The sequence below is a fragment of the Hermetia illucens genome, chromosome 5, assembly GCF_905115235.1.
Source record: "Hermetia illucens chromosome 5, iHerIll2.2.curated.20191125, whole genome shotgun sequence".
Lineage (NCBI taxonomy): Eukaryota > Metazoa > Arthropoda > Insecta > Diptera > Stratiomyidae > Hermetia > Hermetia illucens.
The window spans coordinates 58,573,482-58,591,671 of NC_051853.1; the positions used below are offsets into that span (position 1 = coordinate 58,573,482).

General features: G+C 40.8%; 1 protein-coding gene across 2 annotated transcripts in view; it reads right to left on the reverse strand.

Annotated features, from left to right (window-relative positions):
• LOC119658227 (serine/threonine-protein kinase tousled-like 2) overlaps positions 1–18,190 on the reverse strand; it is a 197,704-nt gene that overhangs the window by 166,644 nt on the left and 12,870 nt on the right. For both annotated transcript variants that reach the window (XM_038065495.1, XM_038065494.1), the window contains exons 2-3: positions 15,128–15,189; positions 14,865–14,950 (exon numbers count right to left, since the gene is read on the reverse strand). In XM_038065495.1, the coding sequence (XP_037921423.1) occupies positions 14,865–14,950; positions 15,128–15,158 (117 nt within the window). In that variant the 5' untranslated portion in view covers positions 15,159–15,189. The remainder of the gene's footprint in view (positions 1–14,864; positions 14,951–15,127; positions 15,190–18,190) is intronic.

Genomic DNA, 18,190 nt, shown 5'->3' on the forward strand with positions numbered 1-18,190 from the left:
CTACTCTCCATTGGTCTGTGGCATTCTTCGCTTTAAAAGACACCATCGTACGGAAAATCTTCGCCGGCACTTTCGCCTCCACGGTTTGTTTCAAGCATGCCTGCCGCCACTCAAGAAGCCTAACACGCCAAGGAAAAACACGGAAAGCATAGGAAATGCGATTTTTCCCTTTTCAATTCACGCGACGAAGACAACATGACCCTAAAGTTAAAGAGGAAGGAAAGCGATAGCAGGTTACCATAACACAAATGGCATCTCAGAAAAATTCCAATGTGCACCTTTATTCCGAGCTTCAAATGATATCAGGAGCGAATAAACCCACAGAGACACTGGAAAAAAGGATGAATTTCGTTCGTGCTCGTGGCCCTCACCCGCCACCAAGCCGGAGTTCCTATGCAAAACAATGATTCGTGTCTTCCTCGTTTGTTTTTCACAGTTGTCACTTGTCGTCAGGCAGGAATAGAAAACTCCAGTATACCAGGCGAGGAATGTAATAAGCTTTAGGAAAGGGGAAATGTAATTAAAAGTTTCAAATTCCTTATATCTCAGCAATAGGAGGATAGAAGGAACCACTGGTAGATGTAAGGACTGGAATTGTGTAAAATTGGTACATTAAGCTTCCACCTACTGCAGCTTGTCCTCTTCTGAATATACAAGTATTCGCTTAGATGTTTGTCTATCTTTCATAAGTTCCCATTTTTGTGCAACAGTTCTTCCAATATAGCATCACAAATGGGTTTTAAAAAGTAGTTAAAATTGATTATTACTGGTGGCATAAACTAGATCGGAATTCTGGAAAGCGGAAAATACTCGATTACCTGATAATTGTTTTATACGTATACCGTTGCTATTCACCCCATGATGGGCTAAGCGTATCAACCACACCTAAGCGCCATCGCATCCGGTCCATTGAAATACGCTTCACGCCTACTAGGCGCAAACGGGTTCTCACGAAGGTTGGAACTTTTGAGTGACGGTGGGGGCCCCTTCCCATGTTCTACTTCCATATAGCAACACAGAAAGAACCCTAGCACAGAATAATCTCAACTTTGTGTTAAGATAACTCCATTTCCAAATTTTAAACAAGGCAGCGAAAGCAGATCGAATGCTGTAATAGATATGACTATGTATCTTACCAACTTATAGGAGCTGACCGGAAAACCCCCCTTAAGTCCATCTTTAAAAGCAGCATAGATGACAGAATCGTGCACAATACTGTCAAATTTGATGAGAATACTCTTGTTTTTCTACCATAGATATTGCCCTTATAGACTTTTCGGACTGAACCATCTTCATTCATACGGATTAAGTGACCCGCCAACCGTAACCTATTGAGTCGGCTTTTAACCACAACCAGATGGTCGTGGTATCGCTCATAGATTTCGTCGTTATGTAGACTACGGAATCGTCCATCCTCATGCAGGGGGCCAAAAATTCTTCGGAGGATTCTTCTGTCGAACGCGGCCAAGAGTTCGCAATTTTTCTTGCTAAAAATGCAAGTCTTCGAGGAATACATGAGGACTGGCAAGATCATTGATTTGTACAGTAAGAGCTTTGATCCTATGGTGTATGAAAAGATAGTGCGACTGATGCCCGTATTCCAACAGTTTTTCAATCGCTTGCCATAGAGAGAAAATCTGATCTGTCGCTGATTTGCCTGGGGTGAAGCCTCTTTGGTATTAGCCAATGATGTTCTGGGCGTATGAGGCTATCCGGTCTAACAAGATAGCGGAGAATATCTTATAGATGGTACTCAGTAACGTCATACCTCTATAATTGCTGCACTACGTGATATCTCCCTCGCTCCCTTTTTATGTATGGAAGAGAGATAACGCCTCGTTGCCAGTCGCCAGGCATTGATTCGCTGTCCCATACCGTGAGCATAAGTTCATGAACCTCTTGGTGTAATTGGTCGCCTTCATATTTAACCAATGCGGCTGCAATCCTGACGACTTATGATTCTTAAGCCGATCCATCGCACTGACTGTTTCTTCTATACTTGGTGGTGGCAGTATTTGTCCGCCGTCTTCAGTTGCGGGGAACTCCAACACACCGATTTTTTGTTTATTGACCAGTTTATCAAAATACTCCACCCATCGCTCCAACAGACCCATTCTCTCGGAGATCAGACTTCCCTCTTTGTCTCGGTAGGATAAGCATCAAAGTGTGTAAGACTTTATCCTGCTGACTTGTTGGCAAAACTTCCGCGCCTGATGCGATTGCTCACTGTACTTTTCGAGTTCAAACACCAACTGGTTCTCCCAGACTTCGTTTTTCCGCCAGTGAAGTCGCTTCTCTACTCGTCGGAGTTTGTGATAAATCTCCGCGTGTGCCCGCATCCTTTGAGAATGCAATATTACTCGGTACGCAGCATTCTTCCGCTAGCTTGCATTTATCGTCGAACCAACCGTTCCGACTCTTTTTGCGACTGGAGCCATGTATGTTTGTAGTCGTATTTATGATAACGTTCTGCAGGTGATTGTGAACATCATTTGTTGATGCTTCATCTCCAGGATCTCTGTTGACTGCAGTTAATGCGGCATTCATTTCCTCCTTATAGGTGTCGTGGAGTGCTGCGCTATTAATGGCTTCAGTGTTAACTCTCACCTGATTGTCAGAGGAGATTCTCGGTGGTGTTGTTATTCGAGCCCCGAGCACCATACCAACGAGATAGTGATCCGAGTCTATATTAATAATAATCGTTGGCGCAACAATCAGGGCATTGAAGTGTGTTAGAGCACTTCATTCAAGACCGTTACGGTACACTACAATACACTGTAGGAGGCTGACTGCTGACCACATTAGCATTGCGCTCGCCCGAGATTATTACCCTGATTTGACTCAGATACTCATTCATGGCTGAGTCGACTGATATCCGGCGTCAAATGAACTGCGACCTTCCGTATGACAACCTTGTGCTATAACCACTCAGCTATCCGGACACTATATTGGCTACCTTATATGTTCTGACATTCATCAAGGCTCCGCAGCCCGTCATCATTTGTATTTTTATGTAAGCTATGGGAGCCAACGTATCACCTGAATACAGGCTCCGTGCCTACTTGGCTGTTAAAATTCCCAAGCAGGTTTCATATTTGGCTGACTAAGACTCCCAAGACCTAGCAGTCTGTAGTTAAGGAATAAACGAGAGAAAGGTTCTGCAAAAACGGATTGATTTGTAAATATTTGAAGAATTTCAAGGGTTCTAATGCACGCCATACCTGAAGCTCAGCGCATGCTTTATTCTTTATGTAAAAATATTTGGCTGCGCGATGGTTCCACTTATATGTAGCTCATAGTGTAAATATGGTGAATATCTCCGTCATTTTATCTCTTAGCAAGTACTTATTTGACGTGAATGGAACAACTTTGGCCTACTATAACTTTGTTAATAATAGTACGATTTCCACCAAACCTTCCAGGATGATGCTTCCTATCAAAACCTATCCTGCCGCACGGATCTAGAATGAACTTAAGGGGGGTTTGCAGTAAATGTTCAAAATGTAAAAATATATTATTAACTTTATTTGAGCAGACATCGTCACGGAAAGTATTTTGAGGTCTAGATACCATATGGTCGGACCACCATAATTTTTTTCAGATTTTTCGGTTGGGTAGTTTCTGAGAATGGGTCCTTGAAGTCCTTATGTTGCACATACAACAATGTAATTCACCGCACAATTCCCAGGTTCTCACCAAATTTTATGTTAATCAGTACAGTCGTTTTTGAGAAAAGTGCGGGTGACAGAGAGTGAATCGATTTTAAGAAGATTTTGTTTTCAACAAGACCTTAAAAAATACCCTATTTTTGGGAAAATGGCTTTAAAAATTGAGAGATTAAATGAAAAAATAGAATAATTTTTGTTCCTATAATATAATATGCAGTCTTGTATGCCACCATGATTATAGAAAAAACTTCTGGGCTTATCCTTGCATATAGATCAAACCATCTAAGGACGCACAGTACTCAGTTTTATTTGTACTCCCTGCTTGCTAGATCAAATAGCAAAGAAATGAGAGAAAGGAAATTAGGAAAAATGAAGGAAGGATATGCAGAAAATAGAGCATTCGCTAGATATAATGCATTTAAAGGAAATTGCTTGGCCCAGAGAATAAATGGAAAGGAAATTATATTCAAAGACTGGCAAAAGAAGCAGCTCGAATCTTAAAACTACGTGAGGACCAAGAAGTATGTACTGTTCCAAATTTTATTTTAATTTCTCGGCAGGTTCAAAATGTCAATCTCCACGCTCGTTTTATAGATTAGAAAAATGCTACCACTACCGAAGTATATGAAACCAGTTAAAATTTCTAAAAATGTCAAAGTAACAAATATCCAGCCCAATTATTTCAATAATAAGTGTGTCACATATAACCAGGAAAAATTAAGTAAAACCAGTATCGAAATGCAGCATGAATAGGAAAGGTTTATGCTCAGAAAGGATGTGTGAAAACTTTATAAAAAAAATTGTGGCAACACAAAGTAATCATCAAATGGTTGCTTGAAAAATTCTAGGATTTCAAAACATACAGAAATATTAAAATATCGATAGAGTGGACTCGAAATAAGAAGGTAATAAACGTCTTCAAAGCAAAAAGCTACTACGAATTATCTAGGAATTGTTCAAATCTATTTCTTATTAAGAATAAACTTTGCTATAGTAGGTAGGATCGAAACTAACATGGAATATATAGTTTGTTCAAAAATTAACGACGATCAATTTGTTCGAACCTACATATCGTAGCTAGTTTTACTCAATCTGGATGGTAAAAGAGGTGAATTTGTAGGTCTGACGGAACATGTTTCTTCAAATTTCTTTTATAATCTTATATATTATAAGACATAAAGGGGGATATCTCAATTCAAAAAAGATTTGGAGTGTACTTCGTGAACAAGATATCCAAAAGAACCGAAATAGCAGGACGCAAATACACGGAAGTACTTTGGGAAACTTTTTCAATAAATGGACCATTAGGTGTGAGAAGACAGGCAATATCTGTCAGAATATGGTGTGGAATTATCTCTAAACACAGCAGGGCGTATGATCCAATGAACCGTAAAACATTCTGTCCATCCTTATGAATGCCTCTCTGCGCAAGGTTGATACAGTTGTTTTCATTATTAGAGACAACGTTGGAAAATCAATAGAAGTCAGATTAGTCAAGCACCAGCAGCCAGAACTTGCCATTGGTAGACTGGACAAGTGGGGGATTTAGCAATTCAACTATGATAATTACGAATAAGCAGCCATAATATTCATCCTATAGGTAACAAGATTTTTCATCAAACAAATATACGGGACCAGAACTGCTGAATTATTTGCCGATTATATGAATGAACAGACAATTCTCACTATTTCCCAAAAAAAAACTACCAAGATTTTCATAACCACGGTCACCTTTGCGCTCGAGGATTGAACACATACGTTCATGTAACCCGGGTATTAATATGTTGGAAACTTGCAGTGATTAGTACATAGTCGTAATTGGAACAGTTTTCTCAGCACGATTCTATGCCTATATTTATAGGTTGACCACATGGCAATAATAGTATGATGGAGCAATCGTGATGAGCTTAGGAAATTTTAAACGTTCTGGAAAGAGTCGGTTGAAAAAATAATTTTTGACAATTATAGTCAAGGATAAGATAAAGAAGAAAAGGAGGTAAATTAAATAGTTTTAAAAAATAAAATATAATCAGTCAAAAGTGAACCCCGACGTAATCGAGGACTGCTCCAACAAGAGGTTGAATTAGCATCTCATTGAGCGTCTGCTAGTGAGTGAAAAGCTAAATCACTTACTAACAGAGCTAATGCTTGGTGATCATGCGCTAAGCCAACTGCTGTGCGAAATGAAGCAGCTGGATGGTGATAAAGTCGGCAACGAGCTGCTACAATCTTGGGGCTGCAAAGAGAGAGAGAGGGAGAGAGCACGTAGACCAACCTAGTGTGTGCGGATTTGGAATCTGTGAACCCGCTGGTCGTCATCGCCAATAAAATTCCCGAGGATTGGCGTGACACGGCAAACCAGATTGCTCGGCTGCAGTAGATGGTGGCAGTACTAACAGCCATCTTTTCTAAATTGGCAGAGCAGTCGGTGTCCTACGTTCGGGAAGTAGGACAAGATCATGGGCCAGATCTGCCGCCCGAAAAGTCGATCGGGCAGTAGGTCGTCAGGATCCTCGATAAGTACCAGAGCATGCTGGTACCACCGACCGGTTTCCCAGAATAGGCCACAAAATGTACCAGCCCTTGTAATTTTTTTTGACCAAAAAAAACTAGACTTCCCCGCAGCTCTGGCGACGGCTACCCGAAATGCAGCACCACGTCGGCTGAAAATGCATCGCCTCTTGTATCGAAAAGATAGTGACACCACCTTGTCGATACATGCGCTGAAGTTCTTCTTATTCCCGGAATCATAAATTAACACGCAAACCTTGAAACTCGCAGTAACAAATGACTTCAAGCAAGTAAACATGAGTCTGGGATTTCGATGAACGTGGCACAGACTTCTTGGGCCACTATCGATTGCTAATTGATCTGCACAACGGATCCTTCTTTGAACCTACAATCTCCCCGATGTGATTAGAAAGAATTTCAACCTGTACGCTCAACACTTTTTCCATCGTTTGTAAAAACGTTCATGACCCACGCATTCGCGCACTCCTTCAAAAATACCGCAACATCACTACCGAGCGTAGTCTCTCTGAGCCCGTTAAGTATTTTGTTCAGTACTGCACTGGATTTCTTATCTTTTCCAAGGTACGTCTATTGCCACCGCGAAAGCTCGCAGTTGCGCGAAACCAGTTAGCTATTGGTCTTCACCACTTCACATGGTTCCTAAACCCAATGGAGAATGGGGACCTTGTGGCGATTACAAGCTCTAAATGTCCAGACGATTCCAGACCGATACCCCATTCTATTCATCGATTTTGCGTACTCTATCGCAAACTGCCGTATTTTTTCCACCTTGGACATAGTAATGGCATATCATTAAATGTAGCTCCTGAAGACATTCCGAAAACGGCAATATGCGCCTCTTTCGAACTCTGCGAGTTAGCTAGGATGACTCATTCACTTTGTTCTGTGAAACTTCTTCTTTTATTACTTTACTTGAAGGATGTTTTGGTCGCGTTTCTGAATACTAGCAGCAACTCGAGTGCTCAACGTTGAGAAGTGTAAATTCTTACAATCGCGGGCCAGATTCTTCGACCACTTGATTACCCATGAAAACAATGTAAGCGATTTCGAGTTTGTCACTTCCAAAAACAATTAATGATCTGCGAAGGTTCTTGGACATGTTAAACTTTTATCGTCGTTTCTTGCCCAAGGCCCACCATCAATTGATTCTCAACATTTACTTGTCTCAGTGGAAGACCACAGACTCCGCCCTGATTGCGTGGTCTTCAGCAGCTGTCCAGGCGTTTAAGACCACCAAGCAACAGCTGATGTAAGCTACTCATCTGACATTCCCTCAGCAAGATGCACTCCTGGCCGTATTTATCGATGCCTCAGACAACGCCGTAGGACTTGCCCTTCACCAAAAGGTGAATTACATCTGAAAGCCGTTGTGCTTTTTTTCTAAGTAGTTGAACTCCGTTCAAATGAACTATAGCATTTGCAATCGTGAGTTATTAGCCGGATAACTCGCAAATAAATACTTCTGGTAATCCCTTTAAAGGCAGGCAATTCACAGTATTCATGAATCATAAGCCACTCACTTTTGCCTTGAAAAAGAAGCAAACCAAAGCGTCTTCTCTTCAACTCAGGCACCTGAGTTTTATCAGTAAGTTCACTTTCGACATTCAACACGGGTCTGCAAAAGATAACGTTGCTGACGTTTTGTCACCTGTTGCCGAGGTTAAGATACCCGCCACTATTAATTTTGCGGCAATCACAGTCTCTTTTGTTAATGTCCAGGGTGGAGAGTGGTTTTCGTGCACGATATGTTAATATCACCAAGCAGGGAATGCAGTTGGAGTCCTCCCCTTTCCTCGGAGTTAGGCAAACTCCTCGGCTTTCGATGGGATGTTTGAAAGATGGCAGTCCAATGGGATGCTTGAAAGATGGCACAGCACGCTGAGGGTCGCTATAATGGTTCACGACGAATCTTCTAGGTCGCAAGTCCTGCCACACGTTCTACTTGCCCTCCGGACAACCAATCGCGAATTTGTTGCAAGTCCCGGAGAGCTATTATATAGGGAGAACCTGAGACTCCCCAGCGACCCTGTACTCGACATTACGTCGGATCTTAACACTACCGGATCGTTACGTCTGCTCAAGGAAGCAATGCTAAAGTTTGGACAACCCAGCTATTGCAGCGAACGAATCATTTAATGTAAACAAATGAGTAAAATATTTTGCACTGAATCATTACAGGTCGGTTTAAAACCAGTAGATGGGATTTGCTCCTCGGTCAATATTGAAATTGACGACTTTTGTGTCAAGAAATGTAAAGTTCTAAGAGCAGACTTTCAAAATTCAAATACCGGCTGCCCCATCACTGATCACGGTGAATCGTAGTGCTAGACACAGGTCAGTTGATTTGTCAACAAAAGCCTCTTGTGAACATTTAAAAAACTACCCTATTTAACATCGATCAAAGATTATGTTTCGTTTCACCACCTAAATCTATACCTGGACTAAGTTAGAATTGAAAATTATTCGCATTCCCTAAATTTAGTTTGTATGAGTAATCTCAAAATTAGAACACCTAAAATAAGTGTTTCAAATACGAGCCTATAAAACATACGTCGTAGGAGACAGCGATTAAAAACAGAACAAATGAAAGTGAATTAGATGCGATCACTCTAATTTGATATGCAAATATTTATATTAACACATTCATAAGCGGATTACGTGATTCTGCCCACACTTTTTGCCTTCGACTGTGATAAAAGTCACTGGATAGGAACAAATCCTATAGCTACATGATGTGTGTACATTTACTGAAATTCGAGGAAAATTCCATCAAATTGAATACATTAAAATATAAAGCCGACAGGGATGTACAAGAATATGCCCGTGAAGAGGGTGGATAACCATACGATTCACGTCATCATTGCCATGGTTACCCTCGAAGATTTGTTTAAACCATTTCGAAAACTAGCTCTCCCTGAATTCTCCTCTTATGCTCATTTTCCAGAGAAATATTCTCTATTTGTATCTATAGACAAATATTTCTATTTATATCTTCACATATGTTCCATTATTCGATATATCGGTCTATATGTATAAATACCATCTATTCACTCATTCTTTCTGTTATAAGGCAGAATTTGAAAGTGGCATTTTGTATAATTAAGATATTTTTATCTGTTTCTATGTGTTAGGCATAATATGGTGATGCAGAACCCACTAAACCACAACTAGCCGAGTAACACCAGAATCAAATTCGAACGAATGTACCCTACTTGCTTGCTCCATCTGAGTCTTTGTAAACGTCGAGTGGGATGGTTTCTTTAGGCCGCAGTACATTCAATGAACAACTAGATATTACCCACATGGTGTGACTATATTCAATGAATTTTTAGATACACTTTATATATAATTAGACTTTATGAGAAGTGAGCCTCGTCGGAAATAGAACATTCAAAAAGTTTTCAATTATTTCATGAGTCTTCGGTGAATAGATGTTTGGTGACATGTTTCTGGTGAACGGCCTTTACTTTGCAACAGGCGATCTCTCCACCAATGTCCTCGGTATCTGATACTCCTCTATCCAACATTGCTGCTGGACTTTAGTGGAGTGCGAGTATAGCAAAAAAAAACTATCTTCGATTGCAGCTACATACATATGTCGATGAAAGGTCAACTTCGTGTACGAGCAGCTGCTGTTAAAAAATGTCAATGGAAATTTGTGGAGGTTTAAAAAACTGCAGTATTTTTTTTAAAAACAAATTATCTTTAAAATGGAGTAAATACCTTCAAAAAAAAAATAAACAAATCGGGAAACCGGAAGCTGGACGTTTCAGGTATGAAAGGTTTTGTATATTTCTTTTATAAAGACATTTGAGTGTGAATTTGTCCCATTAGTAAGTAACACGTAATATATGCATATATTATGTGAGAATATTCATTTTCAAGTGATATTAACATTCATAATCTTGAATTTCCAAAGAAGTGACAACTTTGACCTATTATAACTTTGTTAGTAATAGTGCAATTCCCACCAAACTTGGTAGGATCAAGCTCTATATTATAACCTACATTCCCCTAATTTCATAGTGCTACGATGAACTTAAGGCCAATTACTGAAAATTATAGTAATATACTATTATTAACTTTATTTGAAGGGATATCGGTATGAAAGGTATTTCGGAGCCACCATATAGTGACAGCCTCTTAATTTTTTTCAGATTTTTCGGTTGGGCAGTTTCTGAGAATGGCCCCGTTAAATAAATGATCACTTTCGATCCCCCGAACATCCCGCCTTTTCAACAAAAGTCAAAACGAGTGTACGACCGTTCCTTTTGTCCCCTTATTTTTCAAGTCATATTAACACAACGAGTTTGTTATGGAGCATACTACTGTTCTGCAACTAACCAAAACAAAATCAAATTTTAAATTTCTATTCGGTCCCCCGTCTAAGTACTAACTGCTTCTAACAACACTTCCATAATCGGACGACGATCGGTTTCTTTCTCTTCCTTTAATTTTTTAGTAATTGTAAATATAATGTACCATAATTCTATGTCATGGGTCAATATAATTACTAATTTTGATTCTATCTCTTAGAGACCACCTTATTGTGGTGGGGTATGTTCACTATTACACTAAGAGCGCCCCATACGAGTACATAAATATGGAAGAGTCAGTGACTCCGCAACTTTTAGTAATTAAGTCACGGAAAAGGCATCGATTTTAGACGCCCCAACAGATTTATGATCCACTATATAGAAATTTATATGTCCGGATGACGCAAGTGGTTAGAGCGCTGGACTGTCGTAGCGGAAGGTCGCGGTTCAAATTCCACTGGTGGCAGTGTGATTTATATCGTTTGTGGATGTCGGATACCAGGCGACTCAGCTGTGAATGAGTACCTGAGTCAAATCAAGGTAATAATTTCGGGCAAGTGCAATGCTGACCACATTGCTTCCTAGTTACAGTGTACTGTAGTGTACCACTACGATCTTTAATGAAGTCATCATCAACGGAGCAACAACCGGTATCCGGTCTAGGCCTGCCTTAATAAGGAACTCCAGACACCCCGGTTTTCCGCCGAAATCCAACAATTCGATATCCCCAAAAGCTGTCTGGCGTCCTGGCCTACACCATCGCTCCATCTTAGGCAGGGTCTGCCTTGTCTTCTTTTCTACCATAGATATTGCCCTTATAGACTTTCCGGGTGGGATCATCCTCATCCATACGGATTAAGTGACCCGCCCACCGTAACCTATTGAGCCGGATTTTATCCACAACCGGACGGTCATGGTATCGCTCATAGATTTCGTCATTATGTAGGCTACGGAATCGTCCATCCTCATGTAGGGGGCCAAAAATTCTTCGGAGGATTCTTCTCTCGCACGTGGCCAAGAGTTCGCAATTTTTCTTGCTAAGAATCCAAGTTTCCGAGGAATACATGAGGAGTGGCAAGATCATAGTCTTGTACAGTCGCGCTAACGATTATTATATTATAATTATATAGAAATCTGTCTACACTTAGTGTCTATGCCGCACAACCAGAAAGAAGAATACAACAATGGGAGAAACTGGAAATCCCACTTCGGCTCGTTTGTCCGTTTTTCCATTAATTCTTCCTGAAAAACAGAAGAGGAAGGCTCAGAAGAAAAAAACTTCAGCCACAAAGGAGAGGGGACTACATATTAAATCTTTCCTGTCAGGACCTTTTTTCCGCCTCTACCAGGAAAAGAAAGCTGATGACGTAAACGCAACTGATCTAATGCCAGTATGAGGCAACAAATCAATGTAGATAAATGAATTGAATTGAATTCGAGAAGGCTCTTAGCCGACGCACTGCGAAATGCGCATTGCTGCACGTAGGAATACCCAATACCCAATGAAATCGAAACCAGACCTATATCCTAATATCAATTTTTTTTAGAATGATTAATGGCAAGAGGAAACGCCATAGTTACTTTCACTGATACAAGAATTAAGGGATCTGGGAGCGTATGGAGTGTTGAAGTCTTGAACTCTTACTAGGTTGTAAAGCGAACACAAGATGTTTGTTGAGAAAAAAAAGTTGATTACAAGGATGTGGAGAAAGGCTACTTGATTTCACCACTTCAGGTGGTCTTATAATTGCGAACGTTTGAAGTAGCCTAAAGTTTGTCGGGTCAATGACAAGTAAAATAATTGACCTAACAATTTGTAAAAAATGATGTTGATGAGAGACTGGCGGATGCTAGACAAAGTCTCACTTTTAGACCCAATTTCGTCTGACTATTCCGAAAGAACAATACAATACATACAAAGAAGGAAACAAAGGAAAAAATTGAAAACAATGAACCACACCCTTTTAAGGTGCTTTGGAAGCACTTATCCTATTACGCGGAAAACGCAGGACAACGACAAGAAGACTTCTGAATCACGCCTGTAAAAGCAATAAAAATGAAGACTGGTTCAAATTCAGTAGCTTCCACCGTGAATATACTAAGCTCGTAAAAAATCCGACACGAGAGTACTTTAGAGCGTATGGTAAGAAGTTGGAAGGCGAAAGGAGAACTTTGAAAGTCCTTAAAAGGGACGATTCGGCCAGACAATCCAATAATGCTCAAGAAGGACATAGAGTACCTAGAACTATCCTCTAGGAAATATTTTTGGTTTTATGACTCGCCCATAGCGAAGCCTGGTAAAGACGACTATTTAAACTATTGCTGTGTATGTACCCGGTATTTGACAACAAAAGCCTGCTTTCAACGACATGTGCTATCGCCACTTCTGTGGCTGGTCGACGCACCATTATGTGAACTGCAAAATCTGGCAATATACGCCCACAACTTATACGGGTGACGCGGCTGTGTGATTGCGATTAGTGATGAACTCTTCAACTTTCCGAAGAAGGGAAATATCTGGGAATCATTTTAGATAGGAAGTTTCTTTGGAAGAAACATTTAGAGGCAAAGATGAAACGGGATCTCGCAGGACAGGATTCTGAAGCGGGTACGAGAGGTGGGCTTTTCCCGTGGAACAATATACAACGGTCTAGGTTGAAGTGTATGCGATACTAAAAGCTGCAACGTGGGTGTTTGAGAAGCAATTGAAGGGCAGACCAACCGCAATCTGCGGCAAGAATCAAGCTATCTTGATTCCGCTGGATTGTCGCTTGATCACCTCAAAAAACCTTCAGGAACGTAGAAATTATTATATAGACTCAATACGATGGAATTACTCTGGGTTCCCGGTCACTATGACTAAATCTCCTGCCCTAACAAAATACGGTTCAATTTTTCCCATGTCGGAACCAGAGTCAAAAATTGGAGCGTCAGTAGCATTAGTTAATGCTCTATTAAAAACTGCTTCTCATAAGGACAAATGGCAGAGCCTAAATGCTGCAAAGTTTGTCCTCTCGAAAAGCAACAAGACTTGCAGAAGTAATGTTGGCTGACCATAATTCGCTAAAGCGCGACAAGTGAATGTATGTATATATATAATAGTCTGAATGGCCTCTGAGAGAGTAGTTGTGGCCTTTAATAGTGTGTTATTAATTTATTGCATCTTTAGCCTACTAATATAGTGGGGATCACGAATTCAGATAAAGGTGAAATTATCCATGCGCCAGGACGGACTTACAAGCCTTGGAATGTTCGTACGCTTCTCGATAACGGTACGAAGGTTCCCAGGATGCTTGTTTTCTGCGTGAATTCCAACTTTACAAATTGGACATTTTGTGGTTAAGTGAGGCTATATGCTTGGACTCTGAAGAGCACCCGCTTCACCATTGCGGCACTGTCCTATTGTAGTCCGGAAAGCCTAATGGAAGTAAACGTGAACCTGGTATTCGATTAACGCTTACAGCAACCGCAAGGCGTACCTTCATTTTATTGCCGGTTTCGGACAGAATACTGCCTGTGAAATTCTATTCCAAAATTAGGAATATTTCAATCGTACAGTTTCATTCATTGGTGGCATTTTGTTCCTGCACAAAGCTTGCCATAAGATTAGTTGGGTATCAAATGGCCAGCAATGTATGAGCAATCAAATGCGTAATAAGAGAAGCGTTGACGTTGGCCTCAAAAAGAGTCATTATCTAATGATCGCTCATTTGCCGTTGCCTGTTGGATCCATCACTTCCCATAGGAGCGCTCTGACTCCAAGTTCAACATTGACTACTTATACATATAATCTCGCTGCCGCTCAACAATGGGAGAGGTAACTTGTTGATCGGTTGGCAGATAACTTGAATAATACACCTGAGATATTACTGGTCGTTAGATCGCCGGGCCTTGTAAAGGCATAGCTAGATTTATGGAGCTGTTTAGAAAACTAGTTAAGCCTTGACTAATTTGCTAATACTTTGTTTACAGTAGAAGGCCCGAGAGAGCACCCAACCGGCCTCTAGATAATGTCAAGTTAAACCCTAGATAGCGAGAAGTCATGTTCTAGATGGCACCATGTCAGGTGGTTGACAGATTTTATGTTTAAATAGTAAAAACTCCATTTCATTTAATTTTTCTTAACATATAATTTACACAAAATACTGGCCCCAAGCCTAGATAAAGCCGGGTTGGAGTTTGACGAATTATGCTACCCTCAGTAAAGTAAGAACAAAATGGTGAGATTAGAGAAAAAGAAAGAATAGTTGGAATTATTCCACTATGCTAAACCCAGCCTGTATGCCTGACAACCATGAAAATAATTTCCAACTAAAATCAAAAATTTTAAAAGTGGTCTTTCACTCACCCTAGCTCCAAGGAAACGTGCTTCCAACAATTCCTGTTTGCGAGGATTCAAAGCGGGCTGGAAGTGTTCCATTTTAACCGCAGCACCTGAAAAGTCAGAAAAAATTATGACCCTAATTTGACAGCAAATAGATTCTTTTTGGCTATAGAACGACCGCCAGAATTTCTCGCAAATATTACAAATGAAATGGAAGTCAAGCTTGCTTTTGCTAATTTTTTTTTTTATTTTAATTTAGAAGAACAAATATACGAAGCAAAACAAACCTCCACCAAAATAACGTCTACAATCAGTCATCCCTTGATTTCATAAACAGATCCATATGTATCTGAAAATAATGAGAACGAATTACATAATTAACAAAAGTTCAATAATAATTAAGGGATTACATGATAGTTATGGTTAATAAATTTGCTTGAACAAAAGATTGACAAGCTCCCAAATTTAAAACTTGAAGCCCGTCCAGTTCTAGGAACACTTCCATACATATAGGGCCGAGCTAACTATGCAGAAAATGCCATCAACATGCCTCTAGCTTTTATCCTATAAGAGAACACTATTTATTAAATTACATATAATCCCTGTAATTGACGCAAAGCCCAGTATTAATTACAAACTTCTCCCAAAACATCTGCCTTCAAGCTCCCCAAAACGACTGACACCCATCCAAAGCAACAAAAAGAAATCCAGCCCACCCGAAGGTCATCACTTCCCACTTGAATGTCTATTGAACATTTCATGTCTTCTGTATCATTCATCTGCAAGTCAAGTAGAAAAGCTTCTTGACTTGATACTTGCCCTCCCTGGAAGTATCCTGTCTATCGCCTCGACAACAAGCAACTTGAGCAACTGAAGGCCAGTAGCAACAGCAGCCATTTGGAAAAGGATACACAGGATGACGAAGGTAAAGTATGTAGGAGCGAAAAGGCACACATCCGTTGGTACTGTGGACGGCCATCATCTATCCAATATTCTTCGCGAGTCGGAAATCTTTGTAAAGGGATCTATCTAATTCTCATCCTTGCTCTTTAAGGAGCAGTGCGCGTGTGAACTATGAAAAGAAGGCTTCGGTTCGCCTATTGAGATTTCGCCAATTTATTGATTTTCTATCGAAAACTCAATAAATATGGGCATGATCAGGCAATGAGTGAGAAAAAGAGTTGTGCAAGCAGAAAGCGTGCGGAGAGACTGGTAGCCAATACGTTGATAACAGCGTTCATCAAAAGTGCAATGTGACAACATATCCAGCAATAGGTATAAAGTTTTAAATTAAGACGTAACATTGTTTACAGTAAACCACTTCCATCTTTACCACAGAACTTACGTCTTAACTAATAGTTGAACCTCAAACTCCGATATAAATAAAAATTCCCTAAATCGTTTTTAGCCGTATTTATCGAAACACAAATTTTAACTAACCACTTTGGAAAACATCTAGAGAAAACTCCAAATATCTGAGAGAAAGACGCAGTAGCAACCTATCTGAACAAACAAGTTGTTAGCAACTGGCAGAGATTGAATGAGTTTTCAACGAAACTTTCTGCTAGTTTTAGACCGTGGATGCCTAAAATGTGGTCATCTTGTCAGACCATGTAAGTCGAATTAATACCCACAATGTGGACAATTCAGAAACCGAAAGCTGGATGCTTTGGGTATGAAAGGCTGCACGACTTTTCATTTCTTTATAGCTGAAAATTCAATTTTACGCTATTTATCCAGACATATTTATATGATGTGGGTATTCTGTAAGATAGTTTTAGTTTAGTTTACCGGGGGGAGCCGCAGCTCCGAGCACTCAGGCCATTGTACTATCCCTGTAAGTCGCCTATTTAATGGCTTCCCGCCTATGGTGTTCGCAGGCTTTAGCGGATCTGAGAACATTCTCCATAGGCAGAGAGTTTGCAGATTCTTCATTGAAGAAAACCTTGCCAAAGTGTTTTCGTCTGAGATCTGAGGATGCCGGGTAGCTGCATAAAATGTGCAGAGTCGTCTCCTCCGCTGCACATAGCCGAAACCACCACCCTAATCTTTTCCATATAGTAGTTTAAGGAGCAGTGTCCCGTTAAAAGCCCTACTAGGGTTTTCATGTCCCACTTCTTAAGGGACAACAAAAGTGCCGCTATAGTGGCCCCAGGCTCTTTCAAAAGAATTTTCGCCTGCTGGCAAGAGTCCAAATTTCTCCACTCGGCTGCGTGAATCCTTGCAATTTCACCCTTCAGAGTAGACTTGACAATAGATGGTCGGATTCCAAGAGCTGGTTCTGGCCCCACCATTGTGGATACAGACCCTCGGCGAGCCAGTCTGTCAGCCTCCTCACTACCAGTGATGTTAGAGTGCCCTGGCACCCGCATCAGGAATGTTTCGTTCACTCGGCCAAGTTTCAGCAGCACCTGATGACAACTCCACACCAACTGCCTTGATATGTCGCTGCTATTTAGTGCTGATAATGCCGCCGGACTGTCGGAACAGATTCGAATGGTTCGACCCCTCCATTTTTGTCACAGACATTCTTCTGCTCCCAATAAAATGGCATATATCTCCAGGGAGGGAGGATATGGGGGGTAAATTTAGGATAGCTTCAGTCGGCGTAGTACTCATTGCGCCAGTAATACTTAGGCAACCAAGTCTCTGAATCTGCGTTAGCAGCTTCCTACTGTTAGTCTTGGCCACCAGACGATGCATGCATACATCAAAATGGGTTTTATTATGGATGTATACATCCAGTATATCCATTTTGGTGAAAGTCTATCGCATTCCTACAGCACCAGAGCAATCTGCAGGATTTCTGATATTGTTCCTGGATATGGTGCTTCCACGATAACTTGGAGTCGAAATGTATTCCTTAGTACTTGACTGTTTGTGCCAGCTGAATTTCCGCCCCTGCTAAAGTGGGTAGCGTATAGCTGTCTCACCTGACGTTCCTAGTGAACATAACTAGTCCAGTCTTCCTAGCGTTCACCGTGAGTCCACTGCGGAGGCACCAACTGTGGATTTCATGCAGAGTTGCATTCAAGCGTTCACATACTGTCGGTTAGGTTGTCCGCAAATGCTTGCGGGAAGACTTTTTTGTCCTCCAGGAGCCACAGCAGGATATCCATTATCAAGAGCCATGACAGTAGAGAGAGAACCCCTCCCTGTGGGCAGCCCCTGAGACATCCTGCTTCAATAGGCTTTTGGCCGATCGATATGTGGAATTTTCTCCACTTTAGCATGTGAAGGATCCAACATTATTAGTAGCGGTTCGGTTCTATGCTGTCTTGCCGCATCACAAATTGCCGTGAATGAGGTATAATTGAAGGCACCTTCGATGTTCATGAATGCCTGAGACG